The sequence below is a fragment of the Pongo abelii genome, chromosome 18, assembly GCF_028885655.2.
Source record: "Pongo abelii isolate AG06213 chromosome 18, NHGRI_mPonAbe1-v2.0_pri, whole genome shotgun sequence".
Classification (NCBI taxonomy): domain Eukaryota; kingdom Metazoa; phylum Chordata; class Mammalia; order Primates; family Hominidae; genus Pongo; species Pongo abelii.
This window is the reverse complement of record NC_072003.2, coordinates 26,117,093-26,144,737: the sequence shown is the minus strand read 5'-3', so window position 1 is coordinate 26,144,737 and position 27,645 is coordinate 26,117,093. Positions and strand designations below refer to the sequence as shown.

Sequence of the window (27,645 nt, the reverse complement as noted above, 5' to 3'; positions counted from 1 at the left end):
CCATGCTGGTCTCCAACTCCTGGCCTCAAGTGATCCACCCGCCTCGGCCTCCCAAAGTGCTGGGATTACAGACGTGAGCCACCGCGCCAGGCCCACACTGGAGATTCTTGAGATTCTGAAAGGGGCAGGTTCCCTGGGAACTCAGAGAGTCTCTAATTTCCACCAGGAGTTCCCCTCAGTCCTAGAGGTCTAATAATCTATGTGACTTGAAACGATTCTAGAGCATTCTTTCTTCTATTTTTTTTCCTACAGGTGGTCGGTTTCTGGGTCTGCATGGCTCAATAGAGGATGAAGTCCAACCCCCCAAGCTCCTCCCCAGAGGCCTGCAAAGCTGCAGGCCAGGGTGAGAAGAGCTGCCCTGTCTGCCAGGCCTGTGGAGAGGTCTCAGGTCCAAGGTCTGGTTCAGGGTCTGAGTCAGGACCTGCACCAAAGCCTGGTGCCATTCTAGGGCCTGGACTGGGGCCCAAAGCTATTCCAGGACCTCAGGCGGGTTCTGGTGCTGTTCCAAGGCCTGGTGCTGTTTCAGGGACTGGACTAGGTCTAGGGCCTGGGCCAGGAGCTGGGTCCGCACCTGGGCCAGGAGCTGGGTCCGCACCTGGGCCAGGAGCTGGGTCCGCACCTGGTCTAGGAGCTGGGTCGGGACCTGGTCTAGGAGCTGGGTTGGGACCTGGTCTAGGAGCTGGGCCAGAAGCTGGGTCAGTACCTGGGCCGGGAGTTGGATCGGTACCTGGGCCGGGAGCTGGGTCTACACCTGAGCCAGACCTAGGGCCTGGGCTCAGACAGGGGTCTGGGACTGGGCCCAAACCCAGTGAGTCAACAACAACCCCAACACCGGTGCCGCAGCAGAAGACTCAAGCCAAACCCACAAAGGCTGCCAGGCAGAAGGTTCTGGTGACTGGAGGAGGAGGCTACCTGGGCTTCAGCCTGGGATCCCACCTGGCCAAGAGTGGCACTTCCGTCATTCTGCTTGACCGCCGCAGACCCCAGTGGGAACTGTCCCCGGAAACCAAGTTCATCCAGGTAGAAGGGACAAGGGTCTTAATAGACTGGGGCAGTGGTGACGGTCAGGGGACAGTGTTTAATGTGAAACCTGTGGTGTGGAGTTTAGGGGCACAGACCCTGAAGCCAGACTGTTTGAGCTATAGCTCTGGCTCTGGTGCTACCAGCTGGGTAGCTATGGTCACAGAAAGGGGACAATAGTAACTAACACCTACTTCACAGGGTCTCATTGGGAGTTGATGAGACAGTGCACATAAACCTAGCACAGCCCCTGTGACCTAGAAAGCGTGATGAATGAGCACGGGATGTTGCTTATGGTGCCCTATAGAATTATTTAGTAAATCCTGCCCCACCAGCCTTTCCTGATGCTACAGAGGCTTGGCCTGGGCTGGGTCAGGGGGCCAGCTCTGAGACCAGGCAAGGTGCAGAGGTGTTATCTCTTGCCTTGGACCTGAACCCCCTGCCCTCATCTCTTTTTCCTCTGGTGCAGGCTGACGTCCGAGATGAAGAAGCCCTGTACCGTGCCTTCGAAGGGGTGGACTGTGTCTTCCACGTGGCTTCCTATGGAATGTCCGGGGCTGAGAAGGTGAGCTCCTCACACATAACACCTGGAGTTGGACAGAATGGGGTTCCAGTCCTGGCTCTGCCCTCATGCCCATGCATTCCCTATCATGCTTCACCTACTGTAGGAGGGACCTGGGCTACTCCCACCCTGCATCCTTCATCCATGACACCAAATACCAGTTCTGCCATTTTGGTTTGTTTTTTGTTTTTGTTTTTTTGAGACTGAGTCTCACTCTGTCGCCCACGCTGGAGTGCAGTGGCGCAATCTCAGCTCACTGCAACTTCATCTCCCAGGTTCAAGTGGTTCTCCTGCCTCAGCCTCCTAAGTAGCTGGAATTACAGGTGCCACCAACATGCCCAGCTAATTTTTATATTTTTAGTAGAAACAGGGTTTCACCATGTTGGCCAGGCTGGTCTCAGACTCCTGACCTCAGGTGATCCACCCGCCTTGGCCTCCCAAAGTGCTGGGATTACAGGCATGAACCACCACACCTGGCCCCATTTCTGCCATTTTATAACTGTGTTATCTAGGGCAAGTTTATTTAACCTCTCTGATCCTCTTTCATCATCTGGAAAGTGAGGATATTACTATTGGTAATATCACAACCTCTTCAGAGAGCAATGTAATAGTATCCACCAAAACATATGTATACCCGTTGCCTCAGAAATTACACTCATTTGTGTATTTGCAGCATTGTTTTTAATAACAAAACACCAGAAATAACCTATCAGTTGAGGACTATTTAAATAAATTGTGTTTTACAGTCAAATTCTATGCAGCCATTCAAAAGAAAGGTAACTCAAAGCGTGCAGGTTAAAAAAACAGTTTCCAAGGTGCAAAGCAGTGTTTGGCATTCTCCTGTTTGTTTCCAAAAAAAGCTAAAGAAACTGTTTATTTCTATAGTCACACATGCTTGTATGCTGATATTAATAAGAATAGATTATCTCGAGAAACACCGGAAATTTAACAGTGGCTGCCTCTGGGGAGGGAAAAGGAAGATTTGGAATCAGGAGTGGGAGGGAACCTTCTTTTTCACTATACACCCATTTTACTGTTTGAATTCTTTTTAACCTTGATCGTGTTGTCTATGAAACAAAAACAGCCACAACAAGAATAAATATAGAGCCAGGCGCGGTGGCTCACACCTGTAATCCCAGCACTTTGGGAGGCCAAGGTGGGAGGATTGCTTGAGCCCAGGAGTTCAAGACCAGCCTGGGCAACATAGTGAGACCCCTATCTCTATTTAAAAATAATAGAAGTAAATTTTATTATTTTTATTTATTTATTTATTTTCGAGATGGAGCTTCGCTCAGTCACTAAGGCTGGTGTGCAGTGATGTGATCTCAGCTCACTGCAGCCTCCACCTCCCAGGTTCAAGCAATTCTTCTGCCTCAGCCTCCTGAGTAGCTGAGATTACAGTCGCACGCCACCACACCTGGCTAATTTTTGTATTTTTAGTAGAGATGGGGTTTTGCCGTGTTGCTCAGGCTGGTCTGAAACTCCTGACCTCAAGTGATCCACCCACCTTGGCCTCCCAAAGTGCTGGGATTACAGGCATGAGATACCATGCCTGACCAAAAATTTTTAAAAAAATAAATATAGGCTGGACGCAGTGGCTCATGCCTGTAATCCCAACACTTTGAGAGGCCAAGGCAGATGGATCACCCGAGGTCAGGAGTTCGAGACCATCCTGACCAACATGATGAAACCCCGTCTCTACTAAATACAAAAATATTAGCCAGGCATGGTGGTGCATGCCTGTAATCCCAGCTACTTGGGAGGCTGACGCAGGAGAATCATTCAAACCCGGGAGGCAGAGGTTGCAGTGAGCCAAGATTGCACCACTGCACTCCACCCTGGGCAACAAGAGCTAAACTCAGTCTCAAAAAAATAATAATAATAAATATAGCTTAAAAATAAGCATGGAGCTCATCTCCTGGTGTGATGAGAATTAAATGAGATCGTGGATCAGGAAGCTCTCGCCCTGTCCCTGGCCCACAGAGCCCTCATAGCAGCCTAGTTTTTGTTTTTCACATCCCAGCTCCCTCGTGAGGGCCCAGCCCATATTACCATGTCCACATTACAGATAGGGAAACTGAGGCTTTGAGAGCAGGAAAATGACCCAACAGATTCTGAGCCCATCTTCTGTGCCAGGCACTGTATCAGGTCCTCTCAAGTGTCTTATTGAGTCCCGCCCACCACCCAGGGGAGGAGGTTGGCCCTCACTTTACAAATGAGGTTGCTGAGGGCCAGATGTGTGGGCAGAACCTCCCTTGGCCACCCAGGAAGATGGTGGCAGAGCCAGGCACCCACACTCTGGGTGGGTCTTCGGGATCCCTGCCTCTGAGCTGAACAACCTGCTGCCCCGTCCCACCTGACCCCAAGCTCAGCCTTCTAGCCTCAGCAAGAAGGCATGGGTAGCACCATGACTTTCTCATCTGTCTTGTCTTTTAGCTGCAGAAAGAGCAGATTGAGTCTATAAATGTCGGAGGCACCAAACTAGTGATTGATGGTAGGTGCTCAGAGCCGGGTATGACCTGCTGTGCCTCTCCCCCTCTCTCCCTTCTCCTGCTGCAGGCCTGGCTCCCAGGGTGTAGGGTCAAAGGGAGGGCCTGTGGGCAGAGCATCCTTTGCGCACTGCAGACCTCCCCAGGGCCCTGCATGGGTGTGTCAGTGTGGCCTTAGCAAGTCTGGGAACATGAGGACCAGAGTTACCTCTCAGGGCTTAGGGGCTAGAAAAAGAAAAGTTGCCAAAACTGGCTGGGCGTGGTGGCTCACGCCTGTAATCCCAACACTTTGGGAGACCGACAGGGGTGGATCACCTGAGGTCAAGAGTTCAAGACCAGCCTGGCCAAAATGGTGAAACCCCACCTCTACTAAAAATACAAAAAATTAGCCAGGCGTGGTGGCGGGTGCCTGCAGTCCCACCTACCTGGGAGGCTGAGGCAGGAGAATTGCTTGAATCTGAGAGGCAGAGGTTGCAGTGAGCCGAGATGGCGCCACTGCTCTATAACCTGGGTAACGAGAGCAAAACTCCATCTCAAAATAAATAAATAAATAAAATTTAAAAATAAATAAATAAGGCCAGGCGAGGTGGCTCACGCCTGTAATCCCAGCACTTTGGGAGGCCGAGGCAGGTGGATCACCTGAGATCGGGAGTTCGGGACTAGCCTGACCAACATGAAGAGACCCCATCTCTACTAAAAATACAAAATTAGTGGGGCGTGGTGGCGCATGCCTGTAATCCCAGCTAATCGGGAGGCTAAAGCAGGAGAATCACTTGAACCTGGGAGGGGGACGTTGCAGTGAGCCGAGATCGCGCCATTGCACTCCAGCCTGGGCAACGAGAGTGAAACTCCGTCTCAATAAATAAATAAATAAATAAATAAATAAACAAACAAAAAGTTGCTAAAGCACCAAAATCAAAGAAAGACCCATGTGTAGGCTGCCTGGGCATGTCCTGCCTTGTCCCGTATATCTCTGATTCTAGAGCGTCTTTTTCTAAGTCTCCATCCAGTGAGACCTTCTTCTGACCTGTCTCTGGCAAGGTAGCCCAGGGGTCCAAGCCACAATGAGAAAGAATAAGGAGCAGGCCTGGCTCCCAGGGGCCCACAGAGCAGGAACTTGACCTGCACCCTAAGTTAAGGGCAGGAGACTCTTCCCTCCTGAACAGCTGTAGATTCTGGGGAGGGTCCCGGGGGTCCAAGTTGTGTGTTGAAAACTTGGTAGAGATCTGCATGACACCTCCTCAGCCGACTCTATGCTCACTTGTGTCCCGTGTGTGTCTGTGTCTTTGCATGTGTGTGTGTGTGTGTGTGTGTGTATTTGTTGCTATGTGCACCTGCTGCAGTCTGTGTTCGCCGGCGGGTTCCAAGGCTCATCTATACCAGCACCGTCAACGTTGCATTTGGCGGGAAGCCCATAGAGCAGGGCGATGAGGACTCCGTGCCATATTTCCCATTGGACGAGGTACCTGTCTTCCGGTAGAGGTGGGCGGGGCCCACGGGCCCGGGACCCACAGCTCAGAGGGTAGGGATGGGTGGAAGCAGGGTTGGTTTCACAACTCAGGATGCGTCCTAGCAGGAAGGGGCCCCCAAAACTGGGTGGCATCAGCACTCTCTTGTTTAAGTTGTTCACACCTGCAGGAGCATTGAAATCAGACAGGTCTGGCCTTAGCCTCAATCTGGCCACATTCCACCCATGTGACCCTGACCGTGAGCAAATCACTTAAGCCCTTTGAGCCTCTGGGTTTTTTTTCTTTTCTTTTCTTTTTTTGAGACAGTCTCACTCTGTCACCAGGCTGGAGTACAGTGGCGTGATTTTGGCTCACTGCAACCTCCGCCTCCTGGGTTCAATAGATTCTCCTGCCTCAGCCTCCCAAGTAGCTGGGATTACAGGTGCATGCCACCACAACCAACCAATTTTTGTATTTTTAGTAGAGACACGGTTTCACCATGTTGGCCAGGATGGTCTCCATCTCTTGACCTCGTGATCTGCCAACCTCAGCCTCCCAAAGTGCTGGGATTATAGGCGTGTTGTTTGTTTGTTTTGTTTTGTTTTGAGACAAGGTCTTGCTTTGCTCTGTCACTCAGGCTAGAGTGCAGTGGCACGATCTCAGCTCACTGCAACCAGCTAATTTTTGTATTTTTAGTGGATACAGGTTTCATTGTGTTGCCCAGGCTGGTCTCGAACTCCTGGGCTCAATTGATCCTCCCTCCTGGGCCTGTCAAAGTGCTGGAATTATAGGCATGAGCCACTGCACCCGGACAAGCCTCTGTTTCTTCAACCCAGCATGGTAACACTATCGCCGTGGGGTTTGCAGAGCAGGAAATAAGATAACCAATGTGAAAATGGCATGTGAACACAAAAGAGCCACGTGTAGGTAATTCATCCAGCAGGTGTCCAGCATCAGCCTTGCCAGGACAGGTGTCTGGGGCTGGCAGGAGCCTCCCTGAGTCGGGCTGCCCCTGGTCATTGTTACTGCTCCGAACCCAGTGCTCCTCTGCTCCTGTAGCTCTGGAAGGAGATGCACTGTTCTCCCACCCAGGGGGAGAGGAAAGGCCATGCGGCTCAGGGCCTGGCCATATCTCAGTGGGAGTCCCCAGGGAAGGTGCAGCCCTGGGGCTGGGCCAGGCTGGGCAGGCATTGCCAGCAGCATTGCTGACCCCCTCTGGTTCTGTTTTTCCCGGCCTCTGGCAGCACATAGACCACTACTCCCGAACCAAAGCCATCGCCGACCAATTGACCCTCATGGCCAATGGGACGCCTCTCCCAGGTGAGTATCATGGGGCTCTGCTTATACCGAATGCACCTGCCCACTGCTGCCTCCTCCAAAATACATGTGTGATTCATGCTAACATGTGTCTGAGGCCCACCTTCCTTCCAGAGGATGGTTTCCCAGGGCCTTGCCCATTCATCATTCAGCACATTCTGAGCACCTGCTGAGTGGCTGCACCCCACCAGGGATACAGCCCAGAAGAAGTCAGGCCTAGTGTCTGCCCTTACGTAGCTCACAGCCAGGTGGGGAAGGGACTTGAGCAAACCCAAGTCTGGCTCTCTTTTCTCCTGCACAGGAGTGGATCCAGCTTTAGGGGCCCTCTTTAGACAAAAGAGTACCAAATTATGAGTGTGGAATGAGATATAACACTTTGGAAGGGCCTTGCAAGGGAGAGGCCCAAAAGCTCGAGCTTCAGTAACTTCCCAGAAGAGTCTACCTTGGCTGTCTTAGTTATTTATTTGTTTTAGAGATAGAGTCTTGCTCTGTTGCCCAGGCTGGAGTGGAATGGCACAATCATAGCTTACTGCAGCCTCAAACTCCTGAGTTTAAGTAATCCTCCTGCCTCAGCCTCCCAAATGGCTGAAACTGCAGGTGTATGCCACCACACCAGGCTTATTTTAAATTTTTTTGTAGAGATGGGGTCTCACTATGTCATCCAGGCTGGTCTCAAACTCCTGGCCTCAAGTGATCTTCCTGCCTCGGACTCCCAAACGCTGGGATTACAGGCATGAGCCACCAGGCCCGGCCTTGGCTGCCTTTTTATATTGCCTCTTCTGGTTATAGACCAGTAATAATAGAATGCAAATAGTCCATATTTCTTGAATGCACACTACATGCCAGGCCCTATTTTGCATGCTGTTTTTTTCTTTCAAATACAATTATTAATCTCTTATATTTTTTTTTCTTTGAGAAGGAGTCTTGCTCTGTCACCCAAGCTGCAGTGCAATGGTGTGATCTTGGCTCACTGCAACCTCTGCCTCCCAGGTTCAAGCAATTCTCGTGCCTCAGCCTCCCGAGTAGCTGGGACTACAGGTGCATGCCACAACACCTGGCTAATTTTTGTATTTTTAGTAGAGATGGGGTTTCACCATGTTGGTCAGACTGGTCTAGAACTGCTGACCTCAAGTGATCCACCTGCCTCGGCCTCCCAAAGTGCTGGGATTATAGGCATGGGAGTCTGTGAGCCACCACACCCGGCCCCATTCTTTATTCTACTTTTCCCTTTAATTTTATCTCATTTTTTTTTATGGACTCTCCTCCCACAGGTTGCTAACTTTATATGCAAAGGTCTGATTAACCCTTCACAACACCCCTTTTAGGTAAAAACCATAGATATCCCTTGCTTTCTAAGCTTCAGAGCCAAATTTATTCAAATAAATTTCATGCTATCCAAATTATCACTACTTGGGCCGGTGCGGTGGCTCACGCCTGTAATCTCAGCACTTTGGGAGGCGGAGGTGGGTGGATGGCTTGAGTTTAGGAGTTCAAGACCAGCCTGGAGAACATGGCAAAACCGTGTCTGTACAAAAAAAAAAATATATATATATATATATACACATATGTGTGTGTGTGTGTATATACATATACATAGATATGTATATATACACATATATATATACACACACACATATATATATAGCTTTCTAAAATTCAGAAAGTAAAAAGAATCAGATAACTTGGTTTCCCTTCACTATCAAAACTATCTAAACTTGAAAGCCAAGTGGATTTGGAGAGTCAGGGGCTTAAAAGTAATAATCCTCACTGGGCGCGGTGGCTCACACCTGTAATCCCAGCACTTTGGGAGGCTGAGGCGGGTGGATCACAAGGTCAGGAGTTCAAGATCAGCCTAGCCAATATGGTGAAACCTCGTCTCTACTAAAAATACAAAAAAATTAGCTGGGCATGGTGGTGCATCCCCGTAATCCCAGCTACTCAGGAGGCTGAGGCAGGAGAATCCCTTGAACCCAGGGGGCAGAGGTTGCAGTGAGCCGAGATTGTGCCACTGCACTCCAGCCTGGGCGACACAGCAAGACTCTATCTCAAAAATAATATTAATAATAATCCTCAATGTACAGGTGAGAAAACAGACAGATGAACTGACCTCACTCAAGATCATCCTGCTGTTAGGTGGTAGAGGTGGGATTTGAACCCCAGGAGAGTTTAACACTAGAGCCTGGGGCCTAATCACTGTGCAGCACTGCAGCCCCAGCTGAGCAGGTCCCTGAGCATCAACTCTTTTCCCTAAAATCTTCCCCACCCCCTACCCCCCGCCCCACTCCCCATCACTCTGGGCCAGTTAGGCCTAGACCCCTGATCCCAGTAGAAATATCCAGCTGTTCTCCCAGGAGTTTCAACCTTGTGCAGTTGAATAATATTTTCTCTACCTGGGGCCTCTGCCGACCAGCCCAGTAGTCTGTACTCTAGACACCTAATCCTCCAGCCAAGAATTATTTATATGAGCATCTGCAGCTTTCCATGGTCAGGAGAGTCATGGATACCCTGGCCCTCCGTGAAGTAGCTGTTCAATGCCCCACCTGCCAACGTCAGCTGCAACCCGACCTCCCCCGACTATGCCCGGGTGACCCAGAGTTTAAAATTAGCTGCAAGCTGTTTACAGCAAAGCTCACCCGATACCTGCCTTCCAGGAGTCCCGCTGCAGTCACCTGGGGTCATTTCCACTCCCTACTATCCAAGCGGGTTCCTAAGACTGTTCTTCTGACTCAGCGCAGAGGTCTGTAGTCCCGGGAGCAGAGTCCTGAGGCACGCAGATCCTAGCTCAGTGTTAATGCAGTTATGTCCTCCCATCTTCTGTCTCTGGGTATGTTAGTATCCTGTGGCTGCTGTGAGAAATGATGCCACCCAAACTTGATGGCTTAAAACAACAGAAATGGGCCGGGCATGGTGACTGACACCTGTAATCCCAGTACTTTGTGAGGCCAAGACAGGAGGATTGCTTGAGCTCAGGAGTTCAAGACCAGCCCGGGCAACATGGCAAAACTCCATCTCCACAAAAAAATACAAAAATGACCTGGTGTGGTGGTGCACACCTGTACTCCCAGCTACTCGGGAGGCAGAGGTGGGAGGATCACCTGAGCCCAGGGAGGTCAAGATGGCAGTAAGCTGTGACCCTCTCTCAAAAACAAATGAACAAAAGACAACCATTTATTCTCTCACCATCCTGGAGACCAGAGTCTGAAATCAAGGTGTCAGCTGGGCTATACTCCTAGAGGCTCAAGTAGGCTGCACTCCTCCCTTTTTTTTTTTTTTTTTTCCTTTGAGGCGGAGTCTCACTCTGTCGCCCAGGCTGGAGTGCAGAGGCGTGATCTTGGCTCACTGCAACCTCCACCTCCTGGGTTCAAATAATTCTCCTGCCTCAGCTTCCTCAGTAGTTGGGATTACATGCATGCGCCACCATGCCCAGCTAATTTTTATATTTTTAGTAGAGATGGGGTTTCACCAGTTGGCCAGGCTGGTCTCGAACTCCTGACCTCAGGTGATGCGCCCACCTTGGCCTCCCAAAGTGCTGGGATTACAGGCGTCAGCCACCATGCCCAGCCCGCACTCGTTCCTCGTTTCTTCCCGTTTCTGGTGGCCCTGGGCATTCCTTGGTTTGTGGCTGCATCGCTCCAGCCCCTGCCTCCGCCTTCACATCACCTTCTCCTCTTTTCCATCTGTCTCTTCTCTGTGAGTCTTTTAATGATGCTTGGCATTGGATAGAGGGCCTCCCTGGATATCTCAGGAAGATCTCATCTCGAGATCCTCAATGACATCAGCAATGACCCTTTTTCCAACTAAGGTGACATCGCAGATTCTGGGGCATGGACATATCTTTTGGGGGCCACCATTTAACCCACTGCACTGGGCCTCAAGGTAAAGTGAGGGGCTCAGAGGATGTAGTAGTCAGGGCATTTGGTTATGACCCAGAGACACTGGCCCTGGCTCATTTATGGCGGGAAGGGGAACTTATCTTGGAAGGATGTGGGCTAGCTTCTGGAAAATAAACTTCTAGAAACACGACCACCAGGGCTTCGAAAGGACAGTGTTAAGGCAGCTTCAGGGACCTGGGTGGCAGGAGCTGATGACCAGTCTCCTCCGGGTGACTCCACTCCTAGGATTTTAGGTCCTGGAGTCAATGATGTCAAGAGTCCCCCTCTTGATTGACATCATGGGCGAGAACATTCCATGGCCACCTTCTAGACTGATGGTCCCCCTGAGACCTCATGCAGAGGGGAGGGGTTCCCCAAAGGAAAGCAGTCATGGAGGATGACCCACCCTGGGATTCTATACCAAGGTTCAGCTCCTTCAGGAACCTGAGCCTTGGGAGGGAGAGTGGAACCTTCTCCCAAGAGGCTCCGTTTTAGTTGAGAAGTTGGGGCTGGGAGTTAATTAATTTATAAAATTAAGGTGGGGCACGGTGGCTCACCTGTCATCCCAGTACTTTGGGAGGCTGAGGTGGGAGGATTGCTTGAGCTCAGGAGTTCAAGACCAGCCTGGGCAATATAGGGAGACCTTATCTCTATTAAAAATTAAAAAAAAAAAAAAAAAAAAACAGCTGAGTGTGGTGGCATGAGCCTGTAGTCCCAACCACCTGGGAGACTAAGGTAAGATGATTGCTTGAGCCTGGGAGGTTGAGGATGCAGTGAGTCATGACACACCACTGCATTTCAGCCTGGGTGACAGAGTGAGACCCTGTCTCTAAAAATAATTTATTAAATAAGTCATTTTAGGCTGGGCACAGTGGCTCACGCCTGTAATTCCAGCCCTTTGGGAGGCTGAGGTGGGTGGATCACCTGAGGTCAGGCGTTCAAGACCAGCCTGTCCAACATAGCGAAACCCCTCCTCTATTAAAAATACAAAAATTAGTGGGGCGTGGTGGCGGGTGCCTGTAATCTCAGCTACTCGGGAGGCTGAGGCAGGCGAATCGCTTGAACCCGAGAGATGGAGGTTGCAGTGAGCCAAGATCGTGCCATTGCACCCTAGCCTGCGCAACAGAGCAAGACTCTGTTTAAAAAAAAAAAAAAAAAAAAAAAAAAAGTCATTTTAAATATTTTCTAAAAATCTTTTTTTAAAATAGTTATAGTGTTCTATAGCACTATATAATTGACTATAATTAACAACTATTTATTGTGTATTTTCAAATAGCTAAAAGAGTGGATTTTTTTTTCTTTGGGACAGGGTCTCGCTCTGTTGCCCAGGCTGAAGTGCAGTGGTGCTATCATGGCTCACTGCAGGCTCAAACTCTTGGATTCAAGTGATTCCCCCACCCCAGCCTCCAAGAACGTTGGGACTGTAGGTGCACACCATGGTGCCTGGCTAATTTTTCTTTTTCTTTGTCAGAGATGGGGTCTCACTTTATTGCCCAGGCAGTAGATGTGAATGTTCTCAAGACAAAGAAATGATAAACATTTAAAGTGATATTAATAGATATGCTCATTACCCTGATTTGATCATTACATACTGTATTCATGTAGGTAAAAACCTTAGGTATCCCTTACGCTCTAAACTTCAGAGCCAAAACATCACACCTTACCCCACAAATATGTACAATTATTATATAGCAATAAAAATAAAAGAAAATTTTTTTAAATCTTAAACATGAATTATGAGGATAAACTGAATACTTTGTAGGTGTTATTTTATTTTTTTTTTTAATAAATAGTAGACACTCAGTCTCACTATGTTGCCCAGGCTGGTCTCGAACTCCTGGGCTCAAGCAATCCTCCTGCCTTGGCCTCCCAAAGTGCTGGGATTACAGGCGTGAGCCACTGCTCCCAGCTAGTAGTAGGTGTTCTTAAGACAAGACTGACATATGTCTGTGGCAGCCCTTCACACTGTACCCCCAGACCACCCCACGAGAGACATGTTCACCTGCTTCTGCCATTTGGGTCCCTCCAGTGGAGAATTTGGGAAGCCCTAGATTGAGCTCTGTCAGGGTCTGGGGAGCTCCGCTGAGATAGAGCAGTGAAAGGGGTACAGACCCCGGCTCTTTCCTTTCTCCATCGATTGGAAAGTGTAGCAGCCACTGCCACTTCCAAAGCACCCATTTTCCATGTGAGGAAACCAAGGCTGAGTTGGCTAAAAGACAGGGTTCACTGTTTGCCTTACCGCTGACAAGCGGAGGTATTAGTGGAAACAATGTGGACTTCAGGTCCCCATCTCAGCTCCACTGTGCTGATCTGTGTGACTGGAAGCAAATCACATCCCTTCTCGGAGCTGTGGTTCTTTTATCCATAGGCAAGGACTATAACATCTCCAACCTTGGCGTATCAGAGCACCAGGAACATAGAAGGACCCCTCTGAGAGTCCTTGTCTCTCAGATATCTATTATATAGTCCTTATCTATACATAAGGACCTCTCCTGGTCCTTATCCAACTGATGATTAGAAAAAGAAGAGAACAAGGCCAGGCATGGTGGCTCATGCCTGTAATACTAGCACTTCAGGAGGCCGAGGCGGGTGGATCACCTGAGGTCAGGAGTTCAAGACGAGCCTGGCCAACATGGTGAAACCCCGTCTCTACTAAAAAATACAAAAATTAGCTAGGCATGGTTGTGGGCGCCTGTAATCCCAGCTACTTGGGAGGCTAAGGCAGGAAAATTGCTTGAACCCGGGAGACAGAGGTTGCAGTGAGCCAAGATTGTGCCACTGCACTGCAGCCTGGGCGGCAGAGCAAGATTCCGTCTCAAAAAAAAAAAAAAAAAAGAGAAAGAAAGAAAAAGGAAAAGGAAAAAGAAAGACCAAGAGCTATGGGCATGAGGGCGTGTGCATCTATGTGCATCTGTAAAATGGGCACAGTAGTACTCTCAAGGGGCATCAAAGAAAATCCCTCTGCCGAGTGCTTGGTAAACAGACCGGCTGTGCAGATGTTTGCATCTGGCTCTTACCTCTATGACTGCACTGTAAGCAATGGGAGGGCAGGGACCATTTATTGGTCATCCTTACATTCTTCACAGGATCCATCCAGGGTGGGGGGCAGGGGGATTGGAGGTGGGAGTGAGACTCTGAATAGTGTCTGTTGAATGACTGACTAAGAGAATAATAAATTGAACGAGGAAGCCCCTGGGCCGGTCTTCCCCTCTAGCCTGTCCAGGTAAGCACCAGCAGATGGAGGTGGCCTCTCTCCCTCTCCCTGTGGGCTGCTCCTCCCCTGACCCCTGACCACGCTTCCCTGTGTGCTAGGAGGAGGCACTCTTCGGACGTGTGTGCTCCGGCCTCCAGGGATCTACGGCCCTGAAGAGCAGAGGCACCTGCCCCGTGTGGCGGTACGTCATCCCCACCTTCAGGACCCAAGTCAGAGAAGGATCCAGGCCGAGGTGCACACTGGTCGGGCCCTCCCAGCCCATGGTCCCTGCATCAGTCTCGAGGCTAAGTGTCCTGAGTCTGGAACCCTCAGTTCTACAAGATGTCCCTGCCCCCACTGGTCCACAGGCCCCTTGAAGCTCCTGGCAGGAACAGAGCTCTCACAGTGTACCAGCCAAGCCAAGGCACGGATAGAGGAGCCATAGAGCTGTGACCCCAAAAAGGCAGAAGAGAGCCTGTTGCCCTCACTCCCATGTGGGCTCCCTGAAGCCCGGATGGTTTATTCCATGCTGGGAGCACAAGTGTCTTCATACAGAAAGCCTCTTAAAGGGTTGGGTGCCAGAAATATAGCTACAAGGGGCTATAGGCCCTGTCCTCGAATTTCTCAGGGAGACAGACACCACAGTCACAGTTTTACTGTGCGGAGGGCTGTGGAGAGAGGAGCACAAGAAGATGGGCCTGGCAGGGGAAACCCAGGAGGGCTCCCTGGAGGAAGTGATGTCTGTGTTGTTTGAAAAAAGAAAAAGGAATTAACCAAGGAAATGAAGTGGTAGAGAGAAGATAGGCCAAACAGAGGGGACAGCTTGGGCACAAACCTGGAAGTGAGAAAGATCATGATTGTTTTAGGAAGCAGCAAGAGGTCCTGTGGCTGGATCTGATCTGGGAGTGCGGGATCATGAGAAGCCAGAGTTATTGGTGGGGAGAAGTTCCAGTCTGCAGTTTCAGAACATTCCTCTGCTTGGCTATATGTCTTTTTGTTTACAGTCAGGGTCTCACTGTATCACCCAGGCAAGAGTGCAATGGTGTGATCATGGCTCACTGCAGCCTCCACCTCCTGGACTCAAGCGATCCTCCTGCCTTCTAGTAGGTGTGACTGTAAGTGTGCACAACCATGCCTGATTGACTATTTTTATTTTTTATAGAGTTAGGGTCTCATTATGTTGCCCAAGCTGGTCTCAAATTCCTGGCCTCAACCAATCCTCCTGCCTCAGCCTCCCAAGTTGCTGGGATGACAGGTGTGAACCACTGGACCCGGCAATCATTTTTTTTTTCTTTTGAGTTAACCGGGTTCTTAAGGAATGTGGTCAACCCCAGTGACTCTCTCCTCTTTCATTTATTCATTCATTCAACGAATACTTACGAACTCCTCGTATGTGCCCTGCACTGTTCTAGGTTTGAGGACAGATCAGTGAACAAAACAGATGATTCCTGTCCTTGTGGGGTTTATCTTCTCACATGAAGAGACAGATAATAAACAATGAACATGTTAAATTATAAGGTATGTTCAGGCCAAGTGCGGTGGCTCAGGCCTGTAATCCCAGCACTTTGGGAGGCTGACAGGGATGGATCAACTGAGGTCAGGAGTTCGAGACCAGCCTGGCCAGCATGGTGAAACTCTGCCTCTACTAAAAATACAAAAAATTAGCCAGACGTGGTGGCGGGCACCTGTAATCCCAGCTACTCAGGAGGCTGAGGCAGGAAAATCGCTTGAACCTGGGAGGCGGAGGCTGCAGTGAGCTGAGATTGTGCCATTGCACTCCAGCCTGGGCAACAAAAGTGAAATTTCATCTCAAAAAAAAAAAAAAAAAAAAAAAAAAAGGATGCCAGGCACTGTGGAGAAAAGGAAAAAGTGAAGTTGGGCTTGTCAGGTAGTCAGGAAGGGACTCATTTAGAAAGGGACATTTGAGCATCCACTTGACAGAGGTGACAAAGTCTGAAAGGCTCTTCCTCCAGATACCTTCCAGACAGTGGGAACAGCTCATCCAAAGCCCTGAGATGAGAACCTGCAGCAGTGTCCAGGAAGAGCAAAAGGGCGGTGCAGCTGTGGTGGAGCGAGTGAGGGGGTTTGGTAGGAGACGAAGTCACAGAGGAGCTCAGGCCAGATCAGGAAGGGTTTGACAGCCATTGTCAGGACTTCAGCTTCCAGCCTAGCAGGATGGGTGCCCCTGGAAGGTTCTGAGTCATGGAACAACATGGTTGTACTTAGAATTTTTAAAGGTCCTCCTGGCTGGGCACGGAAGCACATGCCTGTAATCTCAGCATTTTGGGAGGCTGAGATGGGAAGATCCCTTGAGCCCAGGATTTCAAGGCTGCAGTGAGCTATAATTGCACCACTGCACTCCAGCCTGGGTGATACAGGGAGACTCTATCTCTAAAAATAAAAGGATCCCTGGCTGGGCACGCTGGCTCATGTCTGTAATCCCAGCACTTTGGGAAGCCAAGGCAGGAAGATTGCCTGAGCCCAGGAGTTCAAGACCAGCCTGGGCAACATAGTGAGATCCCCGTCTCTACAAAAAAATTTAAAAAGTATCCAGGTGTGGTGGTGTTCATCTATAGTCCCAGCTACTTGGGAGGCCAAGGCAGGAGGATCGCTTGAGCTCGGGAGTTCGAGGCTGCAGTGATTGCACCACTGCACTCCAGTGTGGGCAACAGAGCCTGACCCTGTCTCTAAAAAAATATAAAAGAATCAAAGGATCTGGCCCAGTGCAGTGGCTCACACCTGTAATCCCAGCACTTTGGGAGGCCGAGATGGGTGGATCACCTGAGGTCAGGAGTTTGAGACCAGCCTGGCCAACATGGTGAAACCCTGTCTCTACTAAAAATACAAAAATTAGCCGAGCGTGGTGGTGTGCGCCTGTAATTCCAGCTACTTGGGAGGCTGAGGCAGGAGAATTGCATGAACCCAGGGGATGGAGTTTGCAGTGACCAAGATCTTGCCACTGCACTTCAGTCTGGATAACACAGGAAGAATCTGTCTCAAAAAAAAGAAACAATCAAAGGATCTGCCTGGCTGGGCAGAGAACAGACTACAAGGGCTGAGGGTGGACAGAGGGGCACCAGTTAGGAAGCAACTGTGGTGTCCAGGTGAGAGGAGGGTGGCTGTCAGAGTGGCGAGAAGCTATCAGATTCTGGACAGATTTCAACAGTTGAGCCAATTGGATTTGCAGGTGGGTTGGACATGGCGTGTAAGACAAGGGGGAGTCAAAGGTGGCTTTAGGGTTTTAACCTGAGTGGTAGAGTGAACTGAACGGTCCACTGGGAAGGGAGGGAGGAGCGGGGTGGGAGAGACGATCAGATGCTTGCTCCAGGAGCTGGTGAGTTTGAGTTTTCTGTTAGACAACCCGTTGTTGATATTCAGAGAACACTGGATACATGAGCCTGGAGCAGAGGGGCCTGACCTGGAGCTAGAACCTGGGTCATTAGCAACTAGACGGAATGTAAAGCCACACCGGATACAAGCCTATGTTTATCACCCACCCCTCTCCACCAGGGCCACATCAAGAAGAGGCTGTTCATGTTCCGATTTGGGGACCGCAAGGCACGGATGAACTGGGTCCACGTACACAACCTGGTGCAGGCACACGTGCTGGCGGCCGAGGCCCTCACCGCGGCCAAGGGCTACGTGGCTGTGAGTCCCCTCTGACGCCCCCAACCACCTTCCCCACAGGGCTGCAGGCAGAGCGCCCCATCCCTAGGGGATTTCTGGATGGCACACAAGATTTCCCCCCAACTTAAGAAGGCTGGTGGGACTCTCAGCCCAGGGGAGCTTGGGGGAAGCAGGTAGGTAGGGTGCGGAGTTCTTTATAGAGCATCTTTAGCTCTTCTCTATGGCCACGTGAGGTTGGCATTGTTGATCCCAGAATAACAGTTGCCAAATGCTAAGCCTCCACACATATTGTCGCATTTAATCTTCACAGTAGTCCAAGAGGGAGATCCCATTATTATCCTCCCATTTCTCAGATGAAGAAACTGAAGTACAGAGAGGTTAAGCAACTCCATGGAGGTCACACAGCCAGTCAGTGTGGTCGTCCTGGAATTCACAGGGAATAGCTTAGGTGTGTCCTCAGGTATTGGGGCTGCTCCAGAGAACTCAGGGTTGGAGCAGCTGCTGGGAGCCATCGGGAAGGGTGGGGCAGGCTGCTGGGAAGAAGGCTGACCGTCCCCTCCCATATGTCTTCAGAGTGGGCAAGCATACTACATCAACGATGGGGAGAGCGTCAACCTCTTTGAGTGGATGGCCCCGCTGGTAGGTGCCCAGATGCCCACCCACCCCGAATGATCATTCTGGGATCCCTGACCTTCTCTTCCTTTTTATTTTTTTAATTTTTTGAGACAGCGTTTCGCTCTTGTCACCCAGGCTGGAGTCCAGTGGCACAATCTCGGCTCACTGCAACCTCCACCTCCCAGGTTCAAGCAATTCTCATGCCTCAGCCTCCCGGGTAGCTGGGATTACAGGCACACGCCACCACACCTGGCTAACTTTTTGTATTTTGAGTAGAGATGGGGTTTCACCATGTTGGCCAGGCTGGTCTCAAACTCCTGACCTCAAGTGATCCACCCGCCTCGGCCTCCCAGAGTGCTGGGATTACAGGCGTGAGCCACTGTGCCCTTCTTGTTCTTTTCTATTTCCAAAAAGCCAGAAGATTTAACGTAAAAAACCAACTCTTCTCCCAGTGAGGTGGCTCACATCTGTAATCCCAGCACTTTGGGAGGCCAACACAAGAGGATCACTTGAGGCCAGGAGTTTGAGACCAACCTGGGCAACAAAGCGAGGACCTCTGTCTCTGCAAAAATAAAAATTCAATTAGGCGGGCATGGTGTTGGTGCACCTGTAGTCCCAGCTACTTGGGCAGCTGAGGCGGGAGGATCTTTTGAGCCCAGGAATTCAAGGCTGCAGTGAGCTATGATTGCACCACTGCACTCCAGCCTGGGTAACAGAACAAGACCCTGTCTCTAAAAATCAATTTTTTAAAAAAACAGCTCTGGCAACATTGGAACTGGCTGGAGCCCTCGAGAGGCGCCATGTGCTCCTCAGTTACCTGCAGTTCCCTTCCACCCTGCTTCCAGGCGTTTGTTTTGTTTCATTTTTTTGTGAGACAGTCTCACTCTGTCACCCAGGCTGGAGTGCAGTGGTGTGATCTAAGCTCACTGCAACCTCTGCCTCCCGGGTTCAAGTGATTCTTCTGCCTCAGCCTCCTGAGTAGCTGGGATTACAGGTGCACACCACCCTGCTCGGCTAATTTTTGTATTTTTAGTAGAGACAGGGTCTCACCATGTTGGCCAGGCTGGTCTCAATGCTTCCAGATTTATGTTGGCTTCTAGCCCTGTGGAGTCTTGCTTGTGAGCCACCTGTTATGTGTTGAGGCTCGGAAGGAGGCATGTAGAAGAGATAAAAGCGCAAGGGACGTGTTTGGCTTTGGGGCCTCCCCACATGGCAGCCTGGGAACTCTGGCATCCTCTCTGAGCAGCCCAGACTCCTAGCAGCCAGGCTTGCTTGGAAGGGGTAGACCAGAAAACCCAGGCTAAAGGACACAGGTTTTCTCCTGACCTGGAAAGTTTTTATGCCAGTGAAGAGCTCACCTTATCCCATGCCAGCCCATTTCTGCTGCATCTCCTACCACCCTCCACATACATGCTGTGTTATTGGTTTTTTTTTCTCTTTAATAACAGAAAAGTCAATTCTGGAAAAATCAGATTCTACATAAATGCCTTGGAGTGTCTCTAGGTATAGACAGATGTAGGTGATAATTAAATTATGTGAATGATCCCAAGTTAAAAAGCTACCTAGCAGGTGTAATGGCTTATGCCTGTAATCACAGCACTTTGGGAGGCTGAGGCAGGAGGATCACCTGAGGCCAGGAGTTCGAGACCAGTCTGAGCAACACATCAAGACCCTCTGATCTCTGCAAAAAAAAAAAAAAAAAAAATGTTTTTAACTATCCCATGTTTTCAATTCCTCCTTGGGTTTTCTGGGTCAAGGAGCAAATTTCATTTCAAGACTGGCACAGGCTTGGGGTTGGCTGCAGGGTCTGCCCCCTGGGGTGGGTTGGTGGGGAGACAGGAGGTACCTCTGCTGGTGCCTGGTAGAGGGAGCATGTGGTCTTTCCACACCAGCCCCTGAACCACCTGTTCTCACTCCAGGTCGTGTTTCTTTGCAGTTTGAGAAGCTGGGGTACAGCCAGCCCTGGATCCAGGTGCCTACTTCCTGGGTTTACCTGACAGGTAAGGAAAGGAATGTGCGTAGTAAAGCCCTCCATGTGCCAGGTGTACCTTGCATTGCCTTAATTGAAACTCAGGGGCCAGGCGCGGTGGCTCGCACCTGTAATCCTAGCACTTTGGGAGGCTGAGGCAGGCAGATCACCTGAGGTCAGCAGTTCCAGACCAGTCTGACCAACACAGTGAAACCCCATCTCTACTAAAAATACAAAAATCAGCCAGCTGTGGTGGCGCATATTCCCAGCTCCTTGGGAGGCTGACGCAGGAGAATTGCTGTAACCTAGGAGGCAGAGGTTACAGTGAGCCGAGATCCCGCCACTGCACTCCAGCCTGGGCGACAGAGTGAGACTCTGTCTCAAAAGAAAAACAAGAAAAGAAAAAGAAACTTAGGCAGGACCAGGACTAGGGTGAGGATAGTGAGGCACTGTGGTCAAAAAATTTAAGGAGGCCGTGCAGCAGCTCCAAGCCTGAGTTTGCACTTGCCTGGTGCCAGAAGCAAGTGCCTCCTTAAATTCCACACCCTAGGTGTCTCACTTCCCTCACCCTAGTCCCACCTGCAAGGCAGCTATGATGAGCCCATTGTAAAGATGAGGTGACCCGAGGCTCTGAGAGGTTAGTGACTTTCTCAAAGTGCCACAGTGAGAAAGCAGGAGAGGCGGAATTCACAACTGGGCTTGGCGGGCTCTTTGTGGTGCTGCTGGGAGGTCTCATGCCAGTCAGGAGGAGAGAGAACCCTGGGGCTGTTCTGTCCCCCAAGGTCACCCTGAAGTTAGGGCTACTTTGGGACAAATGGAGGCTCCATTTTGATCCTAGATTCTCCTCCTGTCCCTGAAGGTCAGTCTCTGCTCCCACCTCCACCTCTGACAATGCGTCTTGACTGCTGCCCTTCCCTCTGTCCCCAGCACCCATCCAATGGCCTCCTCCCAGCCGGAAGGCAGAGCAGGCTTCAGACATGGAGTGACCAGCCTGAGGGGATGGTGGCCCTCCAGTCCCAAATAGCTGTGTTCCGGGGACTCCTTGGCAGGATCTCTTGTGTTTTAAATGCATCGAGTGGCTTGCCATTAAAAGCAGGGGTTTGCAAATTTTTGTTCACCAGGGAACACATGCAGGGCAACTTCTCATGCACAGCATTGCCACAGTGATTGGTACTCCTGGCCCTGAGCCACGGCCGATGGCACTTGGAAAGGATTGTAAATGCGTTCCCAGTTCCCAGTGGGCTAACAGTAATTCAGTGCTTCTCAACCAGGGCTGCACTGCACAGTCACCTGGGAGCTTTTAAAATAGAGAAATGTCTCAGCCACACCACTGACCAATTAAATTGGGATTAGCAGGGAGGAAGCAGGAGGGAAGCGTCAGTATTTTTTATTTTTTTAGAGTTAGGGTCTTGCACTGCTGCCCAGGCTGGAGTGCAGTGGCATGATCATAACTCACTGCAGACTCAACCTCCTGGGCTCAAGCAATTCTCTGCCTCAGCCTCTCAAGCCTCTAGGACTACAGGCTCCTACCACCAGGCCCAGCTAATTTTTATACTTTAGTAGAGATGGGGGTCTTGCTATGTTACCCCAGCTGGTATCGAACTCCTGGCCTGAAGCGATCCTCCCACTTCAGCCTCCAGAGTAGTGGAGGTAACAGGCATGCACCTCCATGCCTGGCTATTTTTAAAAATTTTTTAGAGATGAAGGTGTCTCACTTTGTTGTCTAGGCTGGTCTTGAACTCCTGGATCCTCCCTCCTCAGTCTCTTATGCTGGGATTACAGGCATGAGCCACCACACCTGGCTCTCACCAGTATTATTTTTAAATTGGTCCCACATGCAGCCCAGTTTGAGAACTGTTACTCCAACCTCTTTCTCTCCTACTCCAGAGAGCGTTGGAGTAGAAGTGAGAGAGAGATTATTATATGGATAACTTTGAATCTGTTCAGATTTATTTGAAAACTTCAGTCGTTCAATTTTTTTTTTTTTTTTTTTTTTTTGACAGAGTCTTATTCTGTTGCCCAGGCTGGAGTGCAGCAGTGCAATCTCGGCTCACTGCAATCTCTGCCTCCTGGGTACAAGTGATTCTCCTGCCCCAGCCTCCCCAGTAGCTGGGATTACAGGCACGTGCCACCACGCCTGGCTAATTTTTGTATTTTTAGTAGAGATGGGGTTTCACCATGTTGACCAGCCTGGTCTCAAACTCCTGATCTCACGCAATCCGCCCGCCTCAGCCTCCCAAAGTGCTGGGATTACAGGCGTGAGCCACTGCACCCAGCCTGGTCATTTAATATTAAAAACAAGTTACTCGTGACATATTTCACAGCTAAACAAGGCACCCCGGCACGGGCTGCTGATTTAAAGGAATCCAGTGACTTCTGCAAAGTGACCTCTAGCAAAGCAAATGGTGTCCCCCATTGATTTGTCCCCAAGGGCCTCCCTGGAGTTTGCATAATGTGAGGCCCCTGGTCACTGGCCCCCTCCTTCCCTGCAGCGGCAGTTATGGAGCGCCTGCATCTGGCCCTGAGACCCATCTGCAGCCTCCCATTGCTGCTCACTAGGAGTGAGGTAAGTGGGCTGCTGTTATGGGAGCCTAGGCCCTGCTCCCCATCCCTCCCTTCCTACCTCTCCCCACCATCCCCACTGCTGCCACTCCTTACCCCTTTGACACCATGATGACAGATGCTTGTCTGAAGTCTCAGAACTTTCCATGTGGGCCCAAAGCTGGTGCTAGCTCTGTTATGATCACCCCAACCTCTAGGCTTTTGCTGAGGCTGTGCTTTCTAGGTCTGAAATGTGACAGCTCCAAGCCCATCCATCATCATTGTTTCTTCATTCATAAGCATCTTGTCTTTCCAGCCAGACTGGAGGTTCCCAAAGGCAAGTTTCAGGCCATTCACTTCTTTGAATGCTACCAATCCCACCAACTCTCAACACACATACACACACACACACACACACAGCAGCCTGGTGGTCCTAGGCTCATAGTTCATGCTTACCGAATAATGAGTATATATTAAATACCTACTACATACAGAATATAATTATTTTTATGAGACAGGGTCTCACTATATTGTCCAGGCTGGTTTCAAACTCCTGAGCTGAAGAGATCCTCTTGGCCAGGTGTGGTGGCTCGCACCTACAATCCCAGTGCTTTGGGAGGCTGAGACAGGAGGATCACTTGAGGCCAGGAGTTTGAGACCAGCCTGGGCAACATAGCAAGACCTCATCTCTACAAAAAATTTTAAAATTAGCCAGGCAAGATGGTGCATGCCTTTAGTCCCAGCTCAGATGGGGGATTACTTGAGCCCAGGAGTTCAAGGCTACAGATTGCACCACTGTACTCCAGCCTAGGCAACAGATGGAGACCCTGCCCCTAAAAACCAAAAAAAAAAGATTCTCCCCCCTCAGCCTTCTAAATAGCTGAGATTACAGGCATGCGCCACCATGCCTGGCTCAGAATACTATTCACATAATAATGATGATGCAGGTTTATATTTGCTTAGTTAAAAGAGAGGATGTTTTCATCGCAGATTGTAAATAGCAAAGTAATCGGTGGTATTTGAGGTTATTTGCAAAAATCCTTCCAGTCCAGTCGGGCACAGTGGCTCACACTTGTTCCCAGCACTTTGGGAGGCTGAGGAGGGTGGATAACCTGAGGTCAAGAGTTTGAGACCAGCCTGGCCAACGTAGTGAAACCCTGTCTCTACTAAAAATACAAAAATTAGCTGGGTGTGGTGGCACATACCTGTAGTCCCAGCTACTTGGGATGCTGAGGCAGGAGAGTCGCTTGAACCTGGAAGGTGGAGGTTGCAGTGAGCTGAGACCACACCATTGCACTCCAGCCTGGGTGACAGCACAAGACTCCACCTAAAAAAAAAAAAAAATTCCTTCCAGTCCCCTCTTGTTTTATTGTCTCTGATGCCCTGCTAAGTTAAAAAGGTAAAAAAAAAATCATGATCTCCATTTTATGATGAAAAATTGAGCACTAGGAAAATTATTGATTTGTCCAAGGCCACACCATACTGGAATTGGCTTCAGACTCCATGTTCAGTGCTCTTTAACAAGGGGAGTCAGAGGGGGAGTGGAGAATGGGCCACAGAAAGAAGTAGTCACCTATGGCTTCTCCTTTGAGCCATCCGGATCAGTGGAGGAGAGAATAAGATGATAATGACAATCTCTTGAGTTGTGACAATATGCCAGGCACTGTGCTTTATCTCATTTAACTGAGTTGTAGACGCCCTTGTCCTCTCCATTTAGAGAGGAGGAAATGAGACACACAGTGAAATAACCTTCCCGTGATCACTCACTTAAATGGTAGAGCTGGAATTTGAACCCAGACCTCAGTGATTTCAAGCTTAACCATTAGCTTGTGAAAATGCATCAGGAATCACATCCACATAAAATAGCTGCCAGGGTGCAGCTGAATTGTGGTCAGGCAGAGACTTGGCTCCCCTCCCTCTTGTTTAACTTGGGGATTTCCTTGTTCAGCTTAGGGGCAGTGTCCTTAACTGTGGAAGTTCCTTGGCTGTGGCTCGGGTACCCTCTGCTGGTCAGTCTGTGACACACCAACCAGCCCTCCAGTTTGACTTTACAGCCTTTTATGCATTTAACACAAATGTTACCAGGCACTGTGCTGAGCAACAGAGGCAAGAAGACATAGTCCTTGCCCTTAGGGAGCTCCTAGTCCAAAGGGGAAGACAGCCCACTAACCAGGTAACTCAACACTGTAATTAGAGCCATTCTTGGGAAAATCGCGAGAAACTCCAGTGCACACAGAAGGGACGCCTAAGCCAACTCTGAGGAAGTCAGAGAAAGCTTCCCAGAGGAGGTGACATCTAGAGACATCTAGGTGTATTAGGGACCCTGCTTATCTAGCGTAACTCAACTCCTGTGCTCCCCAAAGCCCTGCACTTACTGACTAGGACAAAAAGGGACAAATACTGGCCTCTCTCCTCACCCCAAGACCACATCCAAGACCACAGGTTAAGCATCCAAGACCACAGGTTTGACCCCAGGGGCTCTTTCAGCGCCATGGGAGAATCCAGCAGCTGGTGGATTCTTCCGCAGGGTCCGGCTGAGGAAAAAGAGAGGAAGAAATGAGTCAGGTGGGAGAGCATCTCCAGGTACTAGCACAGCAGGGAAGAAATTAGGCTAGAACCTGGCTCCCCTGTGTGACCCCAGGCAAGTCACTCAACCTCTCTGACCTTTTTCCAAGTATGCACAGAACAGATAGTGCTAGTACCACCTGAGAGGATTAAATGAGGTAGGGCATAGAAAGGATTTAGTCCAGGCCAAGTGCAGGGTGTGTGTTCCTTAACTGATAGCTATCATTACTACCCTTGAAACCAGTGGGCCCCAAGCCATCTGGCAGCAGGGGAAACACAGCTTAGACCCTGGAAAGCAATCAGTTCTGCATAATCGAAATCCTCTCTTAGGGAAGCTTCGTTAATAAGCGAGGGCATGAAGGCTGCGACTGGGGCCCGCCTGGTCACAGTTGGTCTGGGGTTGGGGGCAGGAAGCCAAGGTCGTTTCCTGCAGATGTTTCTGGCAGGCGTTCACTTTCTCCTAGCGGATGCCTAAGAATGTATCAAGGGCCTCCTGAGTCCCAGCACCGTGCTAGGCCGGGAAGATGAGTGTAGGGGTGAGACCTTTGCTTCTTAGGGACCAAGGAGTTAAATAGGGTGCGAATTCAGCGGGGCTGGAGGGGGCGACGCAGAGGCGGCACCCTCCAATAAAAATGAATATGTAAGGAAGACCTCTCTAATGAGGGCATCGCAGGAGCAAGACGCTGCACTCGGGTCCTTTTAAATCGCTGTGTAATGGAGGGGAAATCCCTGCCCTCTCTTTTCCCTTTCCGTAAACAACGAGGTAGAGGATGTCCTCCTCCCACAAGCCCCGCCCTCGGATGCCCCGCCTGTCCCCGCAGGTGCGCAGCGTGGCTGTGACGCACACCTTCCAGATAGCCAAGGCCCGCGCCCAGCTCGGCTACGCGCCGGACAAGTTTAGGTTCGCCGACGCCGTGGAGATATACGTGCAGTCCACGACCTGGCGGCCCCGCGGCTCCACGGCGCGGACCCTCCTGCGGCTGCTGTTCGGGCTGCTGCTGTTCCTCGGCTTGCTCGCCCTGGCCCTGCACTTCCTAGGCCTGCAGCCTCTGCACGCCGCCGTTGAGCGCCTGTGACCGTCCGCCACCCGCCAGGGTCGGCCCCGCTGCACCCTCCCCCACGCCCGGCTACCTGGGCTTGTACCAGCCCGTGCCCCGCCTTCTGGGTTTGAGCGCGCCTCCGCTCCGCCCCTTGAATCCTGGTCACGCCCCTGAGCCGCCCTCCAGACCTAGCCCCGACCCCCGAGTTCTGGCCACGCCCCTGACTACTCCCAGACCTTGCCTTGCGCCCTTCCTGTGTTTTGGCCCCGCCCCCGTCCTGTCCCGCCCCGCCCTCCGAAGTCGGCACGCTCCTGCTCCGCCCCCTGAATCCTGGCCACGCCCCTGGTCGGCCCGGACGCCTAGCCCCGAGTCCCTTTCCATGTTTTTGCCACGCCCTTGGCCCGCCCTTCAAATTGGGCACGCCTTCTTCCCCGCTCACTTATTTCCTGGCCTAGCCCCTGAGCAGACCTCCAGACCTAGCCCCGCCCCCGTTTTATAACCCCGCCCCTGCTTCACGGCTTGGACACGCCTCTTCCCCGCCCCCTGACTTCAGAGCCTAGTCCTGCGCCGCTCTCCAGGCCTAACCCCGCCTTCATGTCATAGCCACGCCCCTTCCCGCCCTTCCATGTTTGGGCACGCCTTCTGAGTCCCGGTCACGCCCCTGTCCCGCCCCCTGAATCTTCCCTACGTCCATGACCCTCCCTCCAGGCCCTGGCCCTGCCCCTTTTTTGCTCCCTCCAACCTTGCCGGCTTACTGATATGGGCCAAGGCTCACAGCTTCCTCCGCCTTCTGGACCTTCTCCTAGTCCCTGCCCAGTCCCGGCCCACCCCCAGATTCTCCCCCATTCTGGTTTCTCCCCCTTTCTGGTCCTCCCCGCGCGCTTGAGCCCACCCCTTGGCTTCTGCTTTTGGATCTGTCCTTGCTCCTCCCTCTGGACCCAGTCCCGCCCTTCTCGCGTGTAATTGGGTCCTGGCCCTGCCCCCTCCCTCTCTGGCTTCACCCCGTTCCAGCTCCGCCTCCTGGGTAGGTTCTCCCCGGAGCCAGGCTGCCGCGTCGCTATGGGCTAACGCAGGCTCGGGTGTCGTTGGTATGAGTTTGCGCCGTCGGCTGCTACTCTGTCTGGTAACATTGCATTCGATCCACCCCGACCCAATGTTCTGGGCTTCTCATTCACACAGATCTGTGTGTTGACAGCCAGGGATTGGGGAAAAACCGAGACTCAAGCTTCTGCCGAACCCGACTTGGCCTTTTTGGGTTCCTGTCTGAGGATGACAGCATAGTAAGCACAGGTTTTAGTACCAGAAAGAGCATCAAAAAATTTTTTTAAAAAAAGAACTCTTAAAATAATTGGATGTCTCGACGAAGTACCAATAAAGCTATAATGGG

At 50.9% G+C, this 27,645-nt stretch overlaps 1 protein-coding gene and 1 long non-coding RNA gene across 2 annotated transcripts; one reads left to right on the top strand and one right to left on the bottom strand.

Moving 5' to 3' along the window:
• Positions 1–275: 275 nt before the first annotated feature.
• On the top strand, positions 276–27,645 carry SDR42E2 (short chain dehydrogenase/reductase family 42E, member 2). The gene is made up of 11 exons (XM_054533635.2): positions 276–1,020; positions 1,490–1,585; positions 4,019–4,076; positions 5,415–5,533; positions 6,764–6,839; positions 14,021–14,103; positions 17,412–17,549; positions 18,102–18,167; positions 20,080–20,143; positions 22,605–22,678; positions 26,040–27,645. The coding sequence occupies exons 1-11, from the start codon at positions 289–291 to the stop codon at positions 26,292–26,294; spliced, it is 1,761 nt and encodes a 586-aa protein (XP_054389610.1). The 5' UTR covers positions 276–288; the 3' UTR covers positions 26,295–27,645.
• LOC134760378 (uncharacterized) lies at positions 19,261–26,484 on the bottom strand. The gene is made up of 3 exons (XR_010137731.1): positions 26,066–26,484; positions 23,859–25,187; positions 19,261–19,824 (listed from the first exon to the last, which is right to left on the bottom strand). It is a non-coding gene; the product is annotated as an uncharacterized LOC134760378 (long non-coding RNA).

Coding starts and splice junctions, on each gene's coding strand:
- SDR42E2 (XM_054533635.2), top strand. CDS start 289: ATGAAGTCCAACCCCCCAAGCTCCTCCCCAGAGGCCTGCAAAGCTGCA. Junction 5,534..6,763: donor CATATTTCCCATTGGACGAG/GTACCTGTCTTC, acceptor GGCCTCTGGCAG/CACATAGACCACTACTCCCG. Junction 18,168..20,079: donor TTGAGTGGATGGCCCCGCTG/GTAGGTGCCCAG, acceptor GTTTCTTTGCAG/TTTGAGAAGCTGGGGTACAG.